Source organism: Uranotaenia lowii, chromosome 3, assembly GCF_029784155.1.
Source record: "Uranotaenia lowii strain MFRU-FL chromosome 3, ASM2978415v1, whole genome shotgun sequence".
NCBI lineage: Eukaryota > Metazoa > Arthropoda > Insecta > Diptera > Culicidae > Uranotaenia > Uranotaenia lowii.
Window position 1 is genome coordinate 100,201,658 of NC_073693.1, and position 25,351 is coordinate 100,227,008.

The 25,351-nt window shown below is 36.6% G+C and overlaps 1 protein-coding gene across 1 annotated transcript; it reads left to right on the forward strand.

Annotated features, from left to right (window-relative positions):
- The first annotated feature begins 7,597 nt into the window (after positions 1–7,597).
- LOC129751607 (arrestin homolog) lies at positions 7,598–16,941 on the forward strand. The gene is made up of 4 exons (XM_055747205.1): positions 7,598–7,966; positions 14,401–14,952; positions 15,022–15,355; positions 15,423–16,941. The coding sequence occupies exons 1-4, from the start codon at positions 7,802–7,804 to the stop codon at positions 15,566–15,568; spliced, it is 1,197 nt and encodes a 398-aa protein (XP_055603180.1). The 5' UTR covers positions 7,598–7,801; the 3' UTR covers positions 15,569–16,941.
- The last annotated feature ends 8,410 nt before the right edge of the window (positions 16,942–25,351 follow it).

A 25,351-nucleotide genomic window follows, 5' to 3' on the forward strand; every position in this document is an offset into this window, starting at 1 on the left:
AGCATTGCCTTGTCTTCCCAAGTCCAGATCCCGTTTTCTAGAAGGACGCTCGAAACTGTTGCTGCTTGCTACTTCCAGTTATTTGGTCCGACGCCATCGATGCCGAGCCGTGTCTTCATTTCGGACAGCAAAGTTTGCTTCTCCCTTTGCGGGAAAATCTACTCCTATGCTAACATAGGTACGTGTTGCCTTACTCAAAACACCTGATCCGGAGCATATCCCGGAACATAGCTATAGTCAAAAGTCGGAGCACAAATCGTGTTACGTCCTGGCTGAACTGGACACCTTCCTACATTCAAAGGTTCGCTCTTCTATGGTTTCCCATTTTCGCATTGAACGCGCTCGTCCAAGTTCAGATCACAATGCATGCATAGAAATACCTAACCTAATAGGTTGGTGCTGAATGGACAATCAATTACAACTTATCCTGTGTGTCTATCGACACTTCCAATAATGGTTCCGAGTGTTTGTGTATGGGTGGATGAATGTTTGCTTCAATATCGACCCATCGACCAGTAAGAAAGCAAGCAAGAGGTAACAAATTCGAAGAAAAGATCGATAACTGTCAAAGTTGTTCCCAACCGCTTCGATTGCCTTCTTTAAGGAGAGAAGGAAGGGTCCTTTGCTTCCCCACTCCTTCTTCCTGAAGAAATTCAATCATCTGTCAAGGACACTCTTGCTTACTTGACACGCCCAAATCGATCGAAGGCCAGCAGAACTTTCTCCGGGGGAGGCAAATGTCGGATGTGGGAATTCCGATTTTCCTTTGGGATTCCATTTCAAGAATTAGGTCAACGATTGTGTTGAAAAGGATCTCAAATTTTGCAGGAAATTTAAATTTTAAGGAATACTTCTTCGTAGCTTAAAAAAACAATACGAAAGTTGCTCAATTGCCAAAAAATATGCTATTACTATGATTATTTGACCTCCCTTCCCATGAAAGTTCCTGAGCTCTACATAAAACAAACTCTGAACTCTTAATCAAATTTTGTGATTTGAGATTCAAAAAAATAATTCAAAACTAATATCAAAACCTAACATTATTGTTTTGAAATTTTTTTTTAACCGGTAGGAGAATAACGTGGAAATTCGGATCTTATCATTAATAAGATATCAGAGCAGCCATTTTAAATGTATCATATGTTACTAAATTAATTTACTGAACCGAAGATCGATTTCAGTGTGCAAAATGTTATATCAAAATTGAAAGTTTAGAAACTGTAAGCCTGATTCAGAAAACAAAATCAACCTGCAACGGAACTCAGATTTCAGATTGGCACTAGCATGCCACCTATTCAAATTTCAATCAACAATTAAAAACACAATGTCTTTTTTACTGCTTATTTTTCTTGTTTTCTGTTATCCAGCCGAATAAAAAATGTAATGCATGGTATGCCGTCAGTGAAAAAAAATATATACACTGAACCCAAATTCACTCTCAAAATACACATGATTTTTCACTTAAAAACAAGGATCCAGTGATTTTCTTCCATTCAAGCGCGACAAATACATTTAACTTGGCAGTCACTTAAATTTCAAGTGAATTCATCCACATTCACTTCAGTCGTCACTTGAATTTGAAGTGAGAAAAAATATTCACTTCCCCATCACTTTAATTTCAAGTGAATGACGGGTTGTAATTGTGTTTATTTTCAGAGTTCAAAATGGCAAATTCTAAAGAGCAGCGTTTAAAGCCTATGTTAGATTTGGATTTCCCAATTCTTTACTAGGCGATTTTGGCGGTAGTTTATCTTAAACGTGATGTAAGAAAAAGTTATTTAAAGGTGTTATCATGTTTCAGCTTGTGGGTTGGACTGGACAGATTTTCTGGTTTGCAGCAGGGAAGATTTAGAAGTCGCACTATCCGCAGTAACCGATCTTCCTTGGGATTACGATGGAATTTTCCAATCAATAAATTTATGGCGAAAGCGTGATGTAAGTATTTGAAATCGAAGTGGTGTTCTATAATTGTTCTTTTATTTGAAAAGGCGAGAGATAATTAACTAGGAACTTACTTAGAAATTCAGATTAATTTCACTAGAACGTCATAGTGTAATTCACTTTACCGGTCAAGTAAATGAATTCACTTGACCCATTACTTAAAATTCAAATGAAATTACGTATGGCGAGAATTCACTACAGCTGTCACTTATTTTTTAAGTGAAAATTATTTTGCGTGTACATAAAACATTTCGTTCGTTCGTTTTTTTTCTTATTTGTCAACAAATTCAAACTCAACACTCTAAGTAACTTATTTAAAGTTATGTAGTGAAATTCGGCCCAGAGATTGCCATTTAAAGCTGTTTCAGTCAGTTTAAATCAGCTGCTAAATTCTTTGCACCTCAGAAAAATGTAAATTTTGTTGCCTTAGCTAAAAATTTTGATTAAAATACGCAAATTTGTCCTTCGAATTACGCATTTTATTTTCGGATCAATTTCTAAATTCTAGACAAAAGTCGTGAATTCTCGTGAAAACTTACAAAGAAAAGTGTCACGTTATCACGATGCACGATGACATTTATATTTGATGGGAACGATCTTTCTAACCTTTTCTTAGAAAGTTTAATTTTAGAAATAACATCTGAAAAACTTGAAATTCAATATTGTTAGTAAAAGTTTGGATTTTATTAATGAAAAAAAATGAAAGCCTTTGATTCAATTCATTCGTTATTGTACTTAAAAAAAAATTTTTTTTCAGTTTTTAACTTCAGTTGTATAATTTGGTTTGAGGTTTATGAATTCTAGGTTCAAATATGAATTCCTCGAGTTTATTTTAAAATAAATGATTCTTATCATCACAGGTCTTCATTAAGGTATATTAGCTCTTATCAAAAATCCTGAAATCCTTTTGCTTCGGTGCCGTATTCGTGGTCAATCTGGATGTGTTGTAAAATCTTGACCGAAAGACCGAAAGCCGAACATAACCTATAAATTATTCCCGGTCGAAAATAAATAAGTAGAAAAATGGCTAACTGAAATCCTTTTTCGGATACTGATTATGCAATATTTCAATTTGTGATTTGAATCCATAGTTATGAAATTGAGATTCTGAAAAACTTTGTTTTTTTTATTACTTGAGGACAATTCAATTTAGAAAATTCTAAAATGTATAAGGATAATCTACAAAGGTAATTTTTCGCTTCCTTCTGAAGAAAATTCTGCTTGAAAGTTTATTAATGCAGGTACTTTTCTAAGAGGCTTTTATTTCACTATTTTTTTTAAAAATAGTACCAAAAAATAGGGTAAATAGGGACACAAATGGTAAAATTGTCGTGACCTGAATATCTAGCAATCAACACATTATTTTTTCCTCCTTTTAGGACCAAAACGTTCCTAGATTGATTGCGTCAAGCAAATATAATTTATTTATTCTTAAGGTTGCCTGCAAAAATTTAAAAAAAAGTTTTTTGGAACATATAAAATCCGCAAAATTTCATACCATGAAAAGTGTTGTTTGGCATCTCTTAATGTATTGATGTGATAAATTTGATATTTGGTAAAGAATTTTTTCTGTTGGCAAAAAAAAATTATGTTTCCCACATTACACACACAAATTGTTTCAAACAGTGATTCATTTTAACAAAAAAAATTAAATAAAACATGATCCTAGAAGAATAGGGCTTTCAGCATTCGCAGAATGTTTAGAAATAAAAATCTAAAGTTTTTCGAATTCTTTCGCCCCATGGAGTTAGACACTACCTTCAACATTTCTTCGAATATACATATGTATGTGTGGATGGTAAAAAAGTTGATTACTGGGGCTTAGAAAAATAAAAAAAATTCAAATGATGGAAGCAGAAATGGACGCATTTTTATTGTTGAATAATTTCTAAGTGCATACATGAGTTTCTCAATAAATAGGAAACTGTCCCTTTTCACCCCACTTGGGGGGTGAACGAAAATTATTGTTTGAATATTAATAGTAAAAAAAACAATTCAATTTTAATTTATTTTTTAGTTTGCTTCTGGCCAACAAAATACACCATCAAAAACAAATCGGTTGCTGGAAGAGCATCTTTTGGCAGAATAAGTACGGAAATAGTCCAAAAATTGTCCCGATCAACAACATTTTACGATACTTTAATCTCAAGATAAAATCTATATAACCTATTTTGGTAAAATCTAAAAGTTTCTTTTTAATGAAACTTTTGCAAAAAATCACTTTAAAGTCCTGTCTGTCGATGATCACGTAGGTCAAAATTCAGGAAAGCTTTAAATTTGTAGAAAAGATTAGATGCTGTATTCTTATTTGTAATTTTTCTAAAATATATTTTTGATATATTTTGAATCCTTAAAGCAATGTTGATCTGATGTTTTTCATTTTAAAAAGAGATTCAAAATTCTAATAAGAATAATTATTTTCAAATTTCAAGCTACGGATTTTTTAGACCATGTCGATTTTTGTTTGCTAAACGACATAGCTAAGGTGAAATATCAATTATAAATTCTTAAGCCTGAAATTTGATAAACAATCAAGGTTTAGAGCAAAAGCGTTAAAAACTCACATTTACACTTATTTTCTGAACACATATTTTGAAACAGGAGCACCAAATTTCGTCAAATATGCAATATTTCAAGAAACAATAATAACAGTTTAAATGAACACTAGTTTACAAAAATTAGTTTACAAATACAAAAAAAAAGATGGCCATTTTCGACTGACTCATTTTTCTAATGTAAAATTGGTTGGCCGCAGAATTCAAATATGAAATTCATAAAAATCTAAATAGAACAGATTTTGTTCAAAAACTTTTTCAAAGTAAAAAAAATAGTTGTACATGAGAGTGTGCTGTTTTGCACCTTTTTTCGAATTTCTTAAACCTTCTAATATAAAAAAACGCATAAATTTGTTCTATGAATGTCACTTTTTGGATTTTCTTGAATATTTTGTTTTCTCTGCGGCTACAACTTTGCCAAAGACGGCAAAACAATAGGAGTAGCAAGAAAAAAGGAAAAAACGCCCTAAAGAGAGCATTATTTTTTTTGCAGGAAAAACAATTAAGGTTACCAGAAATTAAGAGCTACCAGATACTTCATATGTCATCGTAGATGGCTTACTTAGGTCACATACCAAGCTTAAGCCAGATCTATTTTCGGTTTTATGACTCGCAAAAATAACCTAAGAGGGAACCACAAGAAATACGGAAAATCAGAATTATAATTTTCATGTCAAATTACTTAAAATGCATGGAGTGTCGAGATCTGGTGTTATCTCGAGAAAAAAACAAATGGCCAAAAAAAGGACTAACTGAAGTTTTTTTTTGTTTTTGGGAAAACTGACTATGTCCCAGAAAGTCTAGACAAAATTGAAGAGCCTTAGTGTACAGTAGAGTTACTTATTTTGGTAAAGGAAGTATAAAACATAAAAAAAATGTCACGCGCATCAAACTTAAATTGATCATTGGCTTACCAGAAAGTCACATGCAGAGCTTAAGTAAGATCTACGGAAAGTGCTGCAAAACTTCAGCTCGATCGAATACGATTCAGGGATACCTCAATGCGCTCATAGTTTCGGTTTATTGACCCACAAATATCAGCTGCAAAAATATTTTTTTCGAGATAACACAAGAACCCGACGTTGGGGTGTGAGAAACAAACTTTTTTATGACGGCGACTCAGGAAAACCTCACCGGCTGTGGCCAAGAGGATAGCTTTTAAGTATGTATTCTTAAGTATTCTTTAAGCATATAGTACTATTTCTGTGGGCTGGCGGTGTGAGCATTAGAAAGATGCTAGCCAAACCTTTAAAAAGTTACGCTTCAGTTTTAAGTAGAATTTAGATCTCTTCAAAGAAACACGAAGTTTCACAGAGACCCTAATGTGTGTGTTAAAACAACGATGTTTAAAGGTCGCACTGGATCAATTTTTGAAAAAATGGCAAATTTCTCGATATTTTTCCCTAGAAACTGCTAATATCTTGAAAAGTATCAAACATGTGTTTATTTGTTTACTAATTTTCTTAATAATGTGAGTTTTGAACTAAAAATTTGTTGGGACTGTGTGGGCGTTCATTTTACACGTAAGATTTTTTTCACATACGCAATATTTTGACTTTTTGTAAGAAAAATATGTACAATCCACAAAAAACTCCACCTTTTATTAAGGTTTTCAATCAACAACGAACTAAAAGAAGCGCAATGTTACGAAGAGCAAATTTGTAAAAGAAAGGCTACAACTTGTTGTTTCAAAGTTTTTCGAGTTTTACTGTGTGAAAAAAGTCACAATTTTTTTAAGCCCTCAGGATCCCAAGCATAGAGCAATTTTGGGCCATCCTATTGTATATGATCGGTTTTCCAAATTCGATCATGAAAATATTCCCATCCATTCATTGCCACACTGTTGCACATACAACAAATACGTGCAACATTGGTCATGTTTTTTTAAGAAACATCCTCCTTATTATCTGAGCTCAATCGGGGTTAAAAAGAAAAATTGTTCTGAACTTCATTATTTGTACACAAAATGCGAAGATTTGAAAATAAGGAACGCCCGCCATTGATAGGTCATGACATATCTTTTCCTATATTTTTGGACTTTAATTTTCCAAAATTTATCGTCCAAGTTCCTACAGTTTTCCTCAGAAAACTTATGCATACTGTTCCGAATCTTAAATTACTTCACGGTCATAAATAACTCCAATCCCAGTTCAAAGAAGGCAATCACGTTTCCAGATTGTTTTTACTTATTGGAAAATCACCTGAGGTTACACTATTTTTAGTCTGCCCGATTGTCTAGTGTGAAAACATGTGACCAATCATAAGCTCGTTGTTCCGACTGAGAAAAACATCATTTTCTCTTCTTGACGTCAATGATTCAAATTGTCCTTTTAGTTACATGAAATAAGTGGTTTTATTGTGGCTATGAATCCTCCGATCGATGAGTCTTCTGTGTGACGTCACCGAATATTCGACAGGTTGGCATAGGGTGGGTCTTTTTTGTTCATAGAAAATCCATTTTTGGAAATCTGAAATTTTAAATCCATAATCTTAAAAGAAAAAAGGTCCTAAAAAATAATTATGGATTTATGATTTCACAATTTCGGAAGCAAAACTTAGTTCATCTTAAATATAAAAAAAACAACTTTTCTAAGTTTAAGAGCTCAGAAAAGTTGTTTTTTTATATTTAAGATGAACTACGTTTTGCTTCCGAAATTGTGAAATCATAAATCCATAATTATTTTTAAGGACCTTTTTTCTTTAAAGATTATGAATTCAAAATTTTAGATTTCCAAAAATGGATTTTTTTTAAATTCATCTAATCGAAAATATTATTAAGCTAAGGATTTTAAAATTTGAATTATCATCAAAAAGAACCACCCTACCTTGAATAACCTGTAATATGTTACAACGCTAAGTCCTTTGAAAATAGCGACATTTTCCATGCCCGTTTGCGAAAACAAACAAACAAACAAAACGATAAACATACATGCAGGAGAGGGAAAAAATACGAGGAAAACTCAAACGTGGATAGGACGACGAAGCTGCATTAGGTAATTTAGTTAGCTGGACTGGACTGGTGTCCTAGGAAGGTTACCTCGAAAGAAACCTTTGAACTGCTTCCGAAGAAAATGTATAAAACCCCCTCCAGACCATCGAAACCTTCGCACTTCTGGTTGTTGTTTCAAACAAATAGCATAGCGTATTTCTGAATAATTAAAAGAAAATATATTAAAACAAATCTTGATTTTCACGAGCTGACTTAGAGGAATAAAACAAGCAGCTTTAAAAAGACCAACAGAAAAGATCAAGAGAAGAAAAAAGTCAAGAATTTTTAAGGGAGCAGTTTATCAAGAGCAAAAGTGATGGTTGTCGCTGTGAAAGTTTACAAAAAGTCCGCACCGAATGGCAAGCTAACGGTCTATCTCGGAAAGCGCGACTTCATCGACCATGTCGACTACTGTGAAGTCGTCGACGGCGTCGTGGTGCTGGATCAGGAGTACTTGCGCGGTCGCAAAGTCTTCGGACAGGTGGGTTTCGAGTTTGGGAGTTTGGGAGGGACCCAAATTTACAAAAGTGAAAAATTACAAACTTTGGGAAAAAAAAATGTGATAAGTGGATTTGAAAATTTATAAAAAAAAACTTTAAACAGCCCGGATTTCACTTGCCGAATATATAGTGTATACCTGAATACTGAATATCAAATCGTTCATCTAGCGCTAACATTTCTGGATTTGGAGTTTTCACTTTGAAAATGAATCACGAAATCTAGATTAGGCTTATTCAGTCTTCTTCAGACTTCGACACAACGATTTTTGAGATATGATGTTATTTTTTAGAATTCAGATTACAGAGGCAATAATTCTAAAAAGCAATGAGAATTGTGATCAAAAGTTCAATTATTTTTACGTAAATTTTTAATACATAATCGTACACATCACCAAAAAATCCTTTTTTTTCTTTCGGTGATAGACATTTAAGAGCTTAGTTTTACTAATTTTTGGGCACTGAGTTCATACATGCAGTTTTTTTTCTTCAGCAGTTTTAGTTTTACCGATCCAAGAATTGACTGTTAAAAATAAGTAAATATCTATTGAGAAAATTGTCAATATTTTTGACACAACCACTGTGAAGAATTACAAAGATATTCAATCGGCGGTTTTATCAATAATCATCTTTCTAAAAGACCACGGATTATTTGCCATCTGAGAAAAATGTATTAGAAGCTTTCCTTTGATTCTTGTGTGTCGTAACCAGGGTTGCCAACATTATTTTTTAAAAAATCAACTGATGAAATAAAAAGCAGGCTATGTCAAAGCAACGAAAATTTCGCTCAAAGTGATGACCTTTTTTTCTTGGGTCGTCGATCCACATTTTCACTTCAGCATTAGAGTGCCCCAAATGACCCGACTTTTGAAAAAGTTATGCGCTGCAGGCTAAAATTGATCCTAGGCCTAGTACAAGATCTCATGCCAAATTTGGGCCAGATCGGATCACGGGAAGGGGTCGCTCAATGAGCCTGAAGTTTGTATGGGATTTTGATACATTTTGTTCGGAAGAAACATGAAAAACCCGTTTTTCATCAATAACTTTAGTTCCCGTAGGCCGACTTCTTTCAAAAACGGTTTTTCGTGAAGCCTAAACTATGGAAAATATTTCATCCCAATACTGCATTTCGATAAGAGTTAAGATAAAAAAGTTATTAGGCTTCAAAAATGGGCTAACTTTTTTAACGGTGGTATTCATCACTGTTTATGAGGCGACGCCTCATTAACAGTGATGAATACCATCCTTAAAAAAGTTGGCCCATTTTTTGAAGCCTTATAACTTTTTTATCTTACCTTTCATCGATATGCAGTCTTCGAATGAAATATTTTTCATAACTTAGGCTTTACGAAAACTCGTTTTCGAATGAAATCGACCGACGGAAACCAAAGCTTTGGATGAAAAACTGGTTTTTCATGTTTCTCCCGAACAAAATGTCTCAAAATCCCATACAAACTTCAGGCTCGTTGAGCGACCCCTTCCCGTGATCCGATCTGGCCCAAATTTGGCATGAGATCTTGTACTAGGCCTAGGATCAATTTTAGCCTGCAGCGCATAACATTTCACAGGTTTTGAATTTCCCATACAAATTTGGGGCAGTCTATTCTGCAACTATCTAATACAGTTCCTTATTACCAATTTGCCTGAAAAATCAGCCACATTGGTATCTCTGGTCGTGAGTATCGATGTCAGTTTTGGGGATACTGTCCTAAAATTCATCATCGACTTTACCAAGAACAACCGCTTCAAACCCCACACGCTCATTTTTATTTAACCATTTTTGAATGAAAAATAACCATTTTCTGGTTTTTCCTGTAGAACAGCCAATATGGTTATTTTTCAACAATATTTCATAGCAAAATATTAACCATGTTCCTAGTTTTTGGATATTAACCAAAAAAAGGATGAAAATTTAACCTCATTCGAAAAACCGCAAAAAACATTGTTTAGACAATGGCAAAATTTTGGCCAGTTTTTTATTCGATGTTTGGATTTCACCGGATGGATTAAAAGTTCTAATTGTAGAATCCAATAATGAAGCACACTCTGCTGGCAGGTAATTGATTGCTATAATATTATTGTTGAATTCGATAGGTAAAAAATTTTTGCAGTACACTTATGGCGAATCTTCTGTACCATTCTTCCGCTCATCGTTTGCTAAGAGGTATTAACGCCATCCTGTTTAGGCTCATAAAAATGCCATCAGATACATACTACAGGGGAACACGGCTGATTGGTCAGAAAAGTCATGAGGTTTGTTTTCTACTTAATGTATATGTGAAAGAGTATTCCTGCCACCGGGTGTCGTCACAGCACAGCTTCTAAAAGTAATTGCCAACGGATCGTCGCCAGTTCCGTTCGTTACGGAAGTAACCTCCACAGTAAATCAGAAAAAAAACGAATGTCGACAGAAACATTCAAATGGGATTACCACCTGCCACTCCGGGCTCTTTCAAGGTTTCGATGCCTTGGGAGAATTGTAGAATTCTTATTTCATCGACTCAGAATTACAGAATTTCCAGAAGCTTAAACTGCACGCTTTAGTGACCACAATGAAATCGAGCGTTCCTGCTAAGAAGACACCAAGGGCAATCAAACAGGCACTTTCGTTCGCAATAAGAATTGGTAAAATATTTTCTGACATATTTATGATTTTCTTTTAAAATATTTGTTCATGTATGTTCATGTTCATCAAAAATCTTTCAAAATTTGGAAAAACATAAAAATTTATACAAGTTTATATGCATAACATACTTAAGATAAAAGAATTTTTTTTAATTTCCGTATTTTTCTGAATTTTTTTACCTTTTTTATAAATTTTACAACTCGCACGACTGCTCTCCAAAATGCGGTAAAAAAATTTCCATTTTCTTTCTTCTGTGGTGCTCTTGATTACGGTTAAAATATAATCATATTTCAACTTTTCCCCGAGAAGTCATTTTTTTGGTTCTCATGGAGAAGTCAAAAAAACATAATGCGGGAAAAGGTCGAAAATGGTTGTTTTTTAACCGAAAATGGTTAATTAAATAACAGCGTGCATGGTCTTTCCTTTCTAAATATTATCACCGGAATGACCTTTTCTTTTTCTTTATATTCCATTTCATGTTTAAGCTCGTGTTGCGCCAACACGCTCACGATTTTGCAATAACTTTTGGACTGATACTAAACTTTTAACTTAAATTTGAGCAAACTAGTTGCCAGCAAGAAATGTTATAATTTTTTTCTTGGCTTGATTGTTACTTCTTGGTAAGTGTTTAACTTCATTTATTTTTTCAATTGGATTCGCTACACTGTGCTTTTGATAAAATATGATAGTTTCAAATCAATTGTAAATCTCTTTTTCATACCAAAACTAGTCTAAAAAAATCCTTTTTTTCCCGTGATGTCTTGAATTTCAGAGATGTTCATGATATAATTATTGGCGCTGAATCTCAAAATAAGCATCCTGTTTTCTCTAGCAGCTCTAATTTTTTTAATACAAAAATTGATAAATCCATTTAAAAAAAAACTGTAAATATTTTTGGAAACACTGTAGGGTATAACTAAAAAATCCAAATTTGAGAATCAATAATCAATTTCAAGACCACAAATATGGCTTTTTTGTAAGTAAATAAAAAAAAAACACTTTTTCTTAAATATCTTCAACATATAAACTTCAGCATCGTCTTCTATTGTTGTCAGGAGAAGCTCTGACGTTTCATGGAAACAGGTTCAATTTTTCTAAAATTTGTGTTGTTTTATTTCTTAGAAGCATTGTATCTCTGATATTTGGAACATGCAGGGAGCATTCGAAACCAAGTTTAAATTAGGGACATTCAACAGATTTAAAATCGTTTAAGATTTACTGATTTTATTGGCCATCTAGAGTGAGTTACTGGCCCTAAACTAAGTTTACCAGGTTTTTTCAGTTCGTATCCGGGCTATTTTTTATGAAAATCTGGCATAATCCGGCCATTTGATTTCAAAATTAACAACAAAAAATCCGGAAAATATGTGGTCGAATTTTGTCCGAACCCAGAAGTTACTCAACAAAAACTAAGAAAAAAAAATTAAAAACAATGTTTTCATGAAATCTTATCGACAGATTTTAAACCGTATTTAAGGCTTCCAAAAAACCTTTTATTATTAAGTTTTATAAAAATTTCGTTCAGGAGGCAGAAATAAAAAAAAAATTACAACACAATTTGTTTTTTTTTGTTTCATTTGTCAAATAAAGAGAATAAATCCGGGCAAAATCCGAACTTTTTTCAATGAAATCTGGGCAACCGGGCTGGACCGGATTGTTCCCAAGTTTGGCATTCCCTAAGCCCAGAACTACTGGCAGATCTACGAAGCTGTTAAAGCAGTTCAAGTAGAAAAAATAAGAATAAGAGTGATATTAGTCAAAGCTGATTCTCGATCTTTTAACAATCATATCACAGGATCCAGATGAAATCGACAAAATCTGTTCAAAGATTGGAGTACAGGACGTTTCCGAAGTATACGATGGGGAAAAAGGATAATGCAGCTCGAATGAACTATTGATGGGTATATTATCATACCCATCAATAGTAGATATTTCAAAATATTCAAATTGTCAGCTAAATAGAAACGCAAATTTCTGGGAAAGTGTGAACTGTAAACAAGATTTATTCAAAGATTCATGATTTTTAACTCATAAGTTAAAATTTGGAATTTGAAAATTTACCCAAGTTTCTAATTTGGACTGTTTAAAATTCCTAAGCGTCTGGAAAGTTTACTATTTGGTCTAAATTTTCGTTTGGTTATTTTCAGAATTTTTAAAATATATTTAAAGGGGGTTGGTATGAAGTTTTGTATGAAAAAATTCAAAATTTCGTATGGAGAAGGTCTCTGTTTTAAGTTTTTTCTTGAATATTGTCTCGCAAAGCGATGCTACTGAAGTTTTTTATATGATGCTTATCTGAAAATTTTCTGGCTAAAATTTTGCAGAAGACAACAAAACTGTGCTCAGTTTGTCTTTCAAAGCGATGCAACTGATTTTTTTTATATGATGCAGAAGACGACAAAACTATGCTCAGTTTTTCTAACACGGCTTTTTAAACAGGTTTTTTTCCTTTAGCACAATTCATTTGCATGGTTCTTGCGAATCAACCCGTTATTTAGGAAAAAAAAACCTTGTACTGTTTAACGTGCCAGACAGAGCAGTTTATTTTAATTAATAAAAAATCTAGCAACACTGTCAAAGCAAATCACACAATTAAAAAAATATTTAAACGAGAAATTTATACTTTTAAAGGTTTAAAATGTTTTGTTGAAATTTTGAGACGAATTCGGTTTACTAGAATTTAAGAGTTACTAGATGCAATTATGCAACATTGAACTTAACCCAGCAAACATAAAATCGCATAAGAAATGATAGCTCAAGTCTTTAATAATGGTAATGCGAATCGCAATTCATCCCAAGTGAGTAAACGATCGTAAAAATGGCTACTTGAAGTCAGTCTAAATCGGATAAGATAAAGTGTCCGCCATGTTTGCAAATTCTGGAGACGATTTCTCCCATACGGGCTTGAAGAGAGATAACAGCCCTTTTATTCTTTCTGTGACCAGCAGTGCACAGGGTCCCCAACATTTATTTTTCAAAATTCAGAGACATGAGAAATAAAAATCATGATACATGGTTTAACGAAAATAAAATTTCGGTCGAATTGAGGACCTTTTTTTGGTCATCAATCCACATTTTGACCTCCACTAATGTCTTTAATGCAGTTCTGTACTACTCATTTTCCAACATATTCACACAAAAAATAGAAAATCGGGCTTATTTCCAAAAACCAGGGAAAACGGAGGTTGAGCTTCCAAAAATCAGGCAAATCCTGGAAAATCAGGTACATTGGCAACCTTGGCAGTGCAACCAGATTGCCTAAAACAGATGGTGTAATTGAAAGAATTTTCCAATGAGAGAAGCAGCAAATACTATCGCAGACGACGGTTTGCATGCATTGAGGTTTTGCTCTTTAAGTCGTTTTTTAAGTTTATTTACCCAAATTTAAACTGCTTTAGTGATATACCGAGCGTTATGTTACAAACACTACCAGCAGCGAAGAGAACTCGAACATCAACGAATGGCAAAAGTATTGGTGATAGCACAAAAATTTTGACTTCACTTACCCTAAACCTTGAAAAATTAATCAATAATGTCAAAAGTATTGAGAGACTACGACTTTTTTTCACGCAAAATGTTCAAAAGCTTTGAAAAAGAAACTATCCGTTTTCCAGCGGGAAAAACGTTAATCAAATTATTCAAAGGTCCACCCTTTTCTAACGTAATTGCGAGGCTATATAACTCATGACGTTTCAAACAGATTACCCACGATAATTGAGTTAAACCTAGTCACCGCTTAATAGGATTTCGCCGTCTCTAACGTTCGTTTTCCGTTCCTCCCTATCCCCGCAGCTCATCACCACCTACCGCTATGGGCGCGAAGAGGACGAGGTCATGGGGCTGAAGTTCTCGAAGGAGATGGTCCTCGGCAAGGAGCAGGTCTACCCGATGGTCAACACCAAGATGGAGATGACCCCGATGCAGGAACGCCTGGTCAAGAAGCTGGGCGCCAACGCGTACCCGTTCACGTTCCACTTCCCGAACATGTCACCGAGCTCGGTCACGCTGCAAGCCGGCGAAGACGACCAGGGCAAACCGTTGGGTGTGGAGTACTCCATCAAGGTCTACGTTGGGGAGGATGAGGAAGAGAAGCCTCACAAGCGTAGCACCGTGGCCCTGCTGGTCAAGAAGCTACAGCACGCCCCGACTAGCCGTGGCCGTCGGCTGCCTTCGTCTCTGGTCAGCAAGGGATTCACCTTCTCCCAGGGCAAGATCAACCTGGAAGTGACCCTGGACCGGGAGATCTACTACCATGGTGAGAAGATCGCCGCCAACATCGTTGTGACCAACAACTCCCGCAAGACTGTCAAGAGCATCAAGTGCTTCGTAGTGCAGCACTGCGAGGTAAGTGTCGTCGATACGTTGACTTTCCTAAAAAACATTCTCCATACGCCCTTCTCTCTTGTTCCGCAGGTCACCATGGTCAACGCCCAGTTCAGCAAACACATCGCCTCGCTGGAAACCCGGGAAGGTTGCCCGATCACACCGGGAGCTAGCTTCACCAAGTCCTTCTTCCTGGTTCCGCTGGCCTCCAGCAACAAGGACCGCCGCGGAATTGCCCTCGATGGTCACCTGAAGGACGAGGACGTCAATCTGGCTTCCTCGACCATGATCAGCGAAGGCAAGAGCCACTCCGATGCCATGGGTATCATCATCTCCTACTCGCTTCGGGTCAAGCTGAACTGCGGAACCCTCGGCGGAGAACTACAGACTGACGTTCCCTTCAAGCTGTTGACGCCTGCTCCTGGTTAGTATGATCTTGGCGTCGATTAACCTCAACCCAATGATAACTTTAATCTCTCACCCCCATCTAGGAACCGTTGAGCGTGAGCGCGTCAACGCCCTGAAGAAGATGAAGTCGATCGAGCGCCATCGCTACGAGAACTCTCACTACGCCGATGACGATGACAACATCGTCTTCGAAGACTTCGCCCGGCTGCGAATGAACGAGCCGGAATAAGTTGTCCGTCCCTACTTGTCCCTCGCTGATCCAGGTTAGCCACCCTAGTCTTTCACCTCAACTACTCCATTTCGACCGACCTCCTTTTAACACTGTAAAATGTTAGATTTTATTTTTGTTACAACAAACCAGAACTGTTTATAACTTCCTTGGAGAAACAAAAAAAAGACCCGGGATTTAGTTACGAGGGGAAACCCTCAATCGAAAAACTATGTGATATTTCAAAGAGCTGATTTGCCTCTCTCTTCTTGGAAAGTCATTTTAGTTTCGTATATTTAGTTTAAAAAAGTAAAAAAACAAAAAAGACAAAAAATCAAACAAAAAAATAAGTCATAAGTAACTCGAAACGTTTTGATTCATCGATTGATTTGCGGCCGGCACAGTGAGAGCAACTTTCTGGACAACTGCGCAGTTCACCACCACCAACAGAAATCAACAGAAAATGTCTGACAAAACAGAAAACACAAACATCACACAAAGAAGCTCCCGGCAATAGGTCGTCGATCAGTCGATCAATCGAACAACAAAGCCAACTAACGATACCAGAAGTGAAACGAATCGAAATCAGCGGTCCTGCCGATCAAATTCTTGCCTTCGGCTGGGATTTTCCCAACCCAACTCTCGTTTTTATTTGAGGAAATCGCAGCCGATCGAAACCGATCGGACCCCGTGACATTAAGTTTAAGGAAAAAGGAAACTTGAAAAAACTCTTTTAACCTAACAAAAAAAAACTAAGCCAAAATGTTATGGAAGCCCCGTAGTTATTTCAATTCTTTGTTTCGTGGAACCCCCAAAAATTTCGGTTGGAGCCTTGAACCTAACTCATACTAAGAAATTGGAAAATTTCTGGACTGAGTTTGGTCACTTTTAAGAATTTCAATCGAAACAGCGGCAGGTTCCATCTGTTTGTCCTTTGAAAGCGATTCTTTGTTCCCGAAAAAAGGGTGGAGGAAGGAGTCGCTTTCGAAAAAGAAGGGAAAACTCGATTCCGATTCCGATTAGACCGAAGAGTCCAATCGAAATCTGAGGAGTTTTCCTCTAAAAGCTTTAAATCAGGTACCTTAACGTGTAGATTGTTATTTGTTAAATTTTTAGTTTAGTAGTTTTTTATGTTTTCTATAGTATTCAGTTAAAATTTTAAATATAATATTGAAGATAGCTCCCATAAACTGTGCAATTTGTAAACAGAACCAAAAAAAAAACAACAATTATAAAGAAATCAATCACATTACAATTTATGATTATTGTTTTATTTATCTGTATCGAGCAAACTGCATACCTATCTATAGCAATGATAAGCACTTTTTCGCAAAAGAAACAACCGTTTTAATATGATTGGCAAATAATGAATTGGTTTTTGTAGCTTCAGCAAATTGGTTTTATTTCTTTCTTTCGCTTTCTGTACAGCCGTGTGGGGGTTTCAAGGGGAAAATTCCTTTAGAGATGAGTTGGGCTTCTGCGATTTGGATGCTGAGGAGACTTTTTGAGATTCGTCCGTGATTGATTGATTTTTTGTGAGTGAGTGTGTGAAAGCTTTATCCCTTTACGATATTTTGTTTTAGTTACTTTGAAGCTGTGGTTGCTCCCTACGTTTATTAGTGCAGTTTATTGTCATCGAGGAATTTATTAATACTAACCTCTATTTTGAAAATGAGTAACAAATAGGAAGATGATGTTTTCCACATAACAGAAACAACAGTTACCAGTTCTCTATGAATAACAGGTCCGTAACTCTTTGAAAAGTTTCAGGGGTATTCTTAAAGCCGAATGGAATTCTAGTGAATTTGTATCCCCCAAACAATGCACCTTGTTGGATTTTGTCGAATAAAGATAGTGTCAAGTGGTAATATGTTTACATTACTTTGAAATTTACAGCTAAAGCTGCAGGTCTATGTAAGAAATTAGGGTGGTCCAAAAAACTACGTTTCCGAATAAAATCTTTTTGGCTAAAGTTTTGCTTTCATTTTGTTAATTCTTAGAAGGTTTAAATTTGTATAGATTTTTGGCACCATTTGTTCCAGCAACATTGGAAAAGCTTAACTTCCAAAACCAGTTAGTAAACGTTGTTGTCTATTATCCTTATTTCAAAGACATGCTTTTAATGTAATCTCTCAAAAGGATTTGACCACCATCTCATATGGCAATGCTGTAAAAACCAGAATATTTTGGAAAATGCCTAATGTCATTTGAGAGAGATCATTTTGTAGGAATAAAGAGTTTTTTTTTCTCCGCATTTTATAGAATTTGGTTCAATATAAAATTTATATTGAACTTCACCAATATCTGTGACACTTTCAAATTCACCTATATATTTTGATAATCCGCTTGAAACCATTGCTACATATTTAGTCTTCTAATTATAAAGCGATTATTCACAAAATGCTGATACTTACTGGTTTGGTAAGTTATATTACTACAAAAATGGCATTGTATAAAGTAGTATGATTACAATTATGTTCAGTATTTATAGGAATCCCACGAAACATGAAATCATATTAGAGATGATAACTTAAATCGTTCACAATGGTGTTGCGAGTCGAAGATCGTATAAAATGTCGTCTGAAGTCAGTTTGAATCGGATATGATTGAAAGTCTGCCATGTTTGTAAATTTTGAAATAATTTTTCTCCCATGCAGGCTTCAAGCGAAAAAATCATTGTCATGTTCTCTGTGTAACCAGCAGTGCATCCTGATGGCTAAAAATCAAATGGGAGTTGAGTAATACTAACCAATGAGAGAACTGGAAAGTATTGTCGCTGGCTATGACAGCAAAATCTTGCGTTCTCTTGCATTCTTCCGATAGCTACGAATAAGGTGTCGCATAGCGCCAATTGGTGTAGTTTTTGTCGCTTTAGAAAGAAATGAAATTTATGTATGTATATTGCCTCCACCTTGTTAGGTAAAAGTTGTTATTTTTAAACTTTCAGACGATCGTTCTATAATGTATATGAAACGTATATCGAAACAGCATTAGAATATAGCTACAAAAATGTTTGATGGGATGCTTGGCAATAAACCTTGAAAGAATTTTGAAGTTCTATATTGTAAAAATTTTGTAATTTCATGCACTTTGAAAAATATGGGTAGAAAGTATTGATAACATTTTCCCATCATGCTGATTAGACTAGGAAGAGTCTATAAGGACTCAAAAGTTTGGCTGTGAGACATGCTCTAAGTGTTCTCGGCAAAGCTTGATCTCCAAAATAAAACTTCTTATGATCCAGAAGAACAGCAGCTTAGTACGTAAAATACAGTAATCGAAGGTCACCCACCCAAGGAACCCGAAGATCTATGAAACGGGCTCTTAAAAATATAATCGGCCGTATCTTAAACTTAAGACTTTCAAATTCCATAATCAAAACCAAATATAAGTCAATCCAACCTTTGCATGAGCCCCCTAACTCAGTCGAAACTGTTACTGCCTGATCCAGAAGAGATCAAGCCTAAGCCCTCGAAGGTCTCCTTGAGTCCCTGGTCTTTCTTCTCGAGATTCGGTGGAGGGTGGGCACACGAAGGTCTCAAGGTCGGTTCCTGGATCTGATATTTAGGCAAATCGGATTCTTTTAAAAATGAATGAGCTGAATTTCTCTTTTATTAATTTTGTTACATAACCTAATAATTCTGTGTATGTGGGTCAGAGTTTCTTCTAGTGTTTTTTTTTTTACAGGTACCTGTGCGATTCTGGATCTGGAAACTTCTAACCTCCTTAGGCGTTCCTTAGGTTTCTTAGATTGGAACAGGCGGCTGGTTCACCAACAGGTGGAAGATCACAATAGTGGGATAAATTTAGTGGTGTGGCGATCTTAGCTGAAATATTGTTTTTGATTCCTTACAAACCTGAATGATCGTAGAATCGGCAAATCAAATTTATGGTCTATGACGGATTTTACTGCAGGATTTACAGTTCCGATTCCGCTCTAGCTGGCAATTTTGGGTCCTGAGGTATAACAGTAATCAAGCCTGGATTGTTTTACGCCGAAACTTCCTATTTATCACCTACTATCTCAGGCCAAGATCTCTAAATAGGTCACTCAATTCTATTGTTTTTTTTTTTTTTTTTATTTTGAGGATCTGTGGGGATTCCTTCGTAATCACTCTCATCTGCTGAAGGATTAGAAAAAAAGAGGTAGAGGGTCAGCAAAATCTTCGACAACAGAAGAGGCAAATTGTTTGATTTGTTTGATTTGATTGCCTTCCGGTGGATCAAGACGGATTCGGCTTAGGAAGCGCATATTTTTAAGGCTGTTGCTGCTAATTGCTTGTAATTATTTGGCCTTACGTTGGAGGAAGACGGATTGGCTTATGAAGCGCAGATTTCTAAGGTTGCTGCTGTGGATTGTTTGTTTTGTTTTGGCCTTCCGGTTGAAAAAGACTTGAATTGAATTGACTCAAGAGGCGCGGATTTTTAAGGCTGCTTCTGATTGATCGATTTGAATTCTGGTAGAAAAAGACTGATTGGATTAGGAAGCGCAGATTTCTAAGATTCCTGCAGTGGATTGTTTTTATTGTTTTGGCTTTCCGATGGAAAAAGACGGATTGACTCAGGAAGCGCGGATTTTTGAGGCTGCTGCTGATTGATCGATTTGACTTCCGTTGAAAAAAGTCGGATTGGCTTAGGAAACGCAGATTTTTAAGGCTGTTGCTGATTGTTTGTTATGATTTGGTCTTCCGTTGGAAGATGGAGGATTGGCTTAGGAAGCGCAGATTTTTGAGGCTGCTGCTGCTGATTGTTAGTTATGATTTGGCTTTCCGTTGGAAAAAGACGGATTGGCTTAGGAAGCGCCGAGTTTTAAGACTGCTGTTGTGGATTGTTTGATTTGTTTTGGCCTTCCAGTGGAAAAAAGACGGATTGGCTTAGAAAGCGCAGATTTTTATGGCTGCTGCTGATTATTTGTTACGATTTGGCCTTCCGGTGAAAAAAGACGGATTGGCTTAGGAAGCACAGATTTTTTAAGGTTGCAGCTGATTGATTAATTTGATTTGGCCTTCTGGTGGATGAATACGGAATTGGCTTAGGAAGCGCAGATTTTTATGGCTGCTGCTCTGGTTGTTTGTTATGATTTGGCCTTCCGTTGGAAAAATACGGATTAGCTTATGAAGCGCAGATTTGTAAGGTTGCTGCTGATTGTTTGTTATGATTTGGCCTTCCGTTGGAAAATGACGGATTTTTTTAAGGCTGCTGCTGCTGATTGTATGTTATGATTTGGTCTTTCGGTGGATCAAGACGGAATTGGCTTAGGAAGTGCAGATTTTTAACGCTGCTGCTGCTGATTGTTTGTTATGATTTAGCCTTCCGTTAGAAAAAGACGGATTGGCTTAGAAAGTCCAGATTTCTAAGGCTGCTGCTGCTTGATTTGATATGATCTTCCGGTGGAAAAAAACGCAAGTGCGCAGAGCAACTTTTGCAAACTTGTTGCGGAGTTCAATTTTTGTCTAGATCATCAAATTTCAAACCAAACTAGTTAAAATACGCCTTCATCATAAATTTTGTCACATTTCTTCTATTTTTTTTTAACATATATTCTTCGTATATTAAACAGAAAAAATGGAATAAACATATCTTCTCAGAAACAGATTGAAATCAGTTTCTACTTGTTTGGTTCGAGTAGGATGGATTGAAATTTTCAATTTCTTAATGCCTTCCTATGTGAAAGTTAACTTTACGACAGTATTAAATAAGTCTGAATTGAGGTTAACTTACAAAAAGCTAAAACTTATTCTATATCAAGCCTAAAATCCTTGGCACCAAAAAGTGAATTTTGAAGCATCATGTGATTTTTATGTGTTGTGAGTTTAGTTGATTTTTTCTATGCCACAAGTCATACTCTCATTTACTAGCTTTTGACTCGTTTGCCTACAAAAATAAATACGAAGTTAAGGTCTTAAACAAGGCTGTCTGACAATTTTCAACCAACACCAAATCGTTTGGAGCTCAGAACCTAAAAAAAAATGGCCAAAATCAACTTAATCTACTGGACAATTCCAAGGTGATCGTGATTAATATTTTAGTAATTTTGGAAAATCGACGTGTTTCACAGAAAAATTTCTCGTTCTGAAGTAGAATATTCTTAAAAAAAATATTTGCGTTGCTGATTCCAATCCCTACACATTAGCTAGCGGTTTGTAAGACTGAAAACTAACAAAAAAATTGACTTATGAAATCCAATTTTTGCTTAATTTTAAGTTGTTCTAGTAACTAGTGTGTTCTAAGACTTGTTATGGTGGCTGGTGTGATTTATTTTTGCTTTTGAGCGGTATTTGAAAGATTCAGGTATCAGAATGGGGGTAGGCTTAATAGCGGCACGTTATCCAAACATACGGGAAAATTGTGCCTATTTTTGAGTCATCTTACCGGACCAATTCATGATATTGAGAAAAAAAAAATTAATCTGATAAAATTTTGTCAACATTTTGTTAGACATTCTGTGGTAGAATGGAAAGATTAAAAAATTTGAAGGAGTCCATAGTAGAGCGAAGAAAATTTATCAGCTCTTCAGCTCTGACCTGCAGATATAATTTTTCAGACAACTCGAGAGCATTGTGATAAAAATGATTTATCTATTTAGGAAGGTTAAAAGATGTCGATATGGTACTTAAAAAAAAATTGGGAATGTTTATTAACATGAAGTTTCACTGAGGTTCTATATTTGTGTGTTCGTTTATTAAATATAAAAATTGTATTGAAAAGTACTAAAAATAATAATAATTTAAAAAAAAAAACTCACCTTATATCCTAACAGTCAAAGGCACAATTTGGTAGATAATGTTTTTCTCCAGCAGACTAGAAACACACTATTTCACTTCGTAACTAACGTTGAAACACTTGTTACTGAAGGAAACGATCAAATTTGTCACTAGTGGTTCAACACACACTGACTGTCACTAAACCCACCCACAAACCGGTGGTCAAACTCCTTGCCACACTTGACAGCCGTAGCAAGATAGAGATGCACTAGATTGGCTTTTAATTGCCAACATCAACAATCATCCGGTTCAAACTTCCGGATGCCGGTGCCACACAGATGACACTACTCTCTCGGGTTTCTGATAGTTTCCGATTCGATTTCCGATTTCAGCTCTTGTTTTGATTTGGGAACCGAGCCAAAAGTAACACACTGTCTAGGATGGCAGTATCTCAGCACAGCAGCACGACTGATCCTCCGAAGTCAGCTTTCCAAATTTGGCAACTGAAACCGACTGGGGGTTTTAAATTTTTCCATGCGGTTTTCCACGTCGTCGTTGTCTTCAGGTTTAATCAGGCGCGCACTACTTTTGCGTACGCACACGCAACACACCGCGAGCGAGTTGGTTTCGGGTGATGATGATGGAGAAACCTTTTAAAAATTAAAAGGCTCTGCGTCTCTTCACCTCACACGTGCCTGTACACGTCCTGCCAAACGGGTTGGCTATGTACAACTACCGAAACTGGCAGCTTCCTCGCAATCACACCCGACCCGAAACGTGAAGCCAAGGATCTTCCCGTGACTTCTTCGTACACGCACCGGTACGCCGCACGCACACCGCCTTATTAAAATCAGGACCCGAAAGAGCGAAAAAATCCCCTTCCTTCCTTTCCCGAGGATCTGGAAACCAGAAAAAAGTAAACGGGATAAGACGGAGACATTCCGTTACTCGCGCTTTCTTGTTGGCAAACATCCTAAAGCCACCGACAGGCAAGCAGAGCGAAGATCATAGGGCGAAAACACGAAACGAGCTAGGGGAGAAATCTTGCAATAGCTGTGTCGACGTGTGTGTTGGAACGACGACATCGGGATTTCTTTCTTCAACAGTCGACAAGACAGCTTGCTTCGATGGTGTCTTGTAGAAACTCCTCTCCCCTTCTCCCTCTTCTCTTGTTTTGCACTTTTACATATTCACAAACTTCCCCCTCTTTCCCTTAAACATAAGAAGCAGTAGACAGGCAAGCAAACAACCGTTGCCGTGCCGCTCTGTAATGATGTTGTGTTAAAGGATAGAGCAAAAAAAAAAAAACATCAACTCGCGCGCAGTGTCACACCGAGCAGCAAGGATTCTTTCTTACCAACAACCGTACGAACGAAGAAACGGTAAGAAAATCTGCCCCGTGTTCCACAGCTGAAGCTGTCAGCGTATTGGTGCGCGAAAATCTTTTGCCATGGCTTGGCTCCGCCTTCTTACAAACCGCATGAAAAATGCTACGTTCGCGTGAGGAAACGATTTTTCTTGTGTGCCCCTCAGCGTTTCGCTTTCTTTCTTTCTCGGGCGAAGGATTCGATTTTTTCTCGCGCTTTTCCGAATGTAAGAAACTCCGGTTGAACGAATGGAGGGACCTTCTTCGGTTGGAAATGGTTGCCAGATTCCAAGGGAAGGAAATTTTAAAAGGAATAATACTGGAACGAATATAAATCTTCTGTCACTCGGGAATAAAACAACACGAGGGGGAGGAGGATGATGAAAATAATGCAAAAAATTAATTCGACTTAATATTCTTGAATAGACCAGATCTTGCAGAAATTGTAAACCCACACCACGCCATTTTAAACACCGACCGACATCATCACCCTTCAATTTTATTAATTGACAATCCTTACGGAGCATGTAGTATGGAAACAGTTCACCCCGTATCCTGTGAATTAGATTTCATGCACTGTGATACCGATCGTGCGATAGAATCGTTAGCAGAAACAAATTGGATCTCTACATTTGGCAATCTGGATATCGACAGTGCTCTTTCCATATTCTATGACCACCTTTGGGGTACACTTCGTGAGTGCACCCCTAACAGACGACCAAACCGACATAAGCCGTTTAAGCTCCCTTGGTGGAACTCGGAACTTCGTAGAAGCCGCAACTCAGTTCGGAAAGCCCGGAAACGTTACTTCAAGGATAAATCTGATTATAACAAGGCTATCCTATCTGGTTTAGAAGTTGAGTACTCAACCCTGCGAAACACTGCCTTTAAACGATACATTTTAAACATCGAACGCAACGTAAAGCAAGATCCATCGAGTTTTTGGAAATTTATGAACAGCCGCCGCCTCAAAAATACGATTCCATTTTCTGTATCGTTTCATGGACGCATCTCGAGTAGCATCAGGGAATCGGCTGATTTATTTTCAGAATTCTTCAGCAGTGTTTATAGCTCGTCTAATCCTGATTGCGCTGATACCTATTTTGGAACTCTACCGAACTATGATGTCAGGCTCCCACAACCTCTATTTACCGATCAGGGAGTGTTAAACGTACTCAGTTCGCTCGATCCATCGAAAGGTCCAGGTCCAGATGGCATTCCATCGTCATTGGTTTCGAGATTAGCTGTATCTCTTGCAACACCGCTTTGTTTAATTTTCAACCGATCAATCTCAGAAGGTGTTTTTCCTAGCCATTGGAAAATCGCTTCTATATCACCGATTCATAAGTCTGGGAATGCGCATCGTGTGGAGAACTACCGGCCGATTTCAATCCTCTGCTGTTTTTCAAAGGTGCTTGAAGTTTTGATGTACGAAAGGCTCTATTCAGCAGCTACTCCGATACTTGCCGAAGTCCAGCATGGGTTTATCCGGAAGAGATCAACGTTGACCAACTTAATGTGCTATGCCAGTGACCTGCATACTGCAACCTATAAAAAACTGCAAGTGGACTCAATATACGTCGACTTTGCCAAGGCCTTCGACAAAGTACCTCATATGGTCGTGATGGGAAAATAAAACGCTATGGTTTCCCTGAATGGGTAAGCAAATGGTTGCACTCTTACCTGCTTAATCGTCAAGGCTTCGTAAATATCCGTGGAATTCACTCCACTATG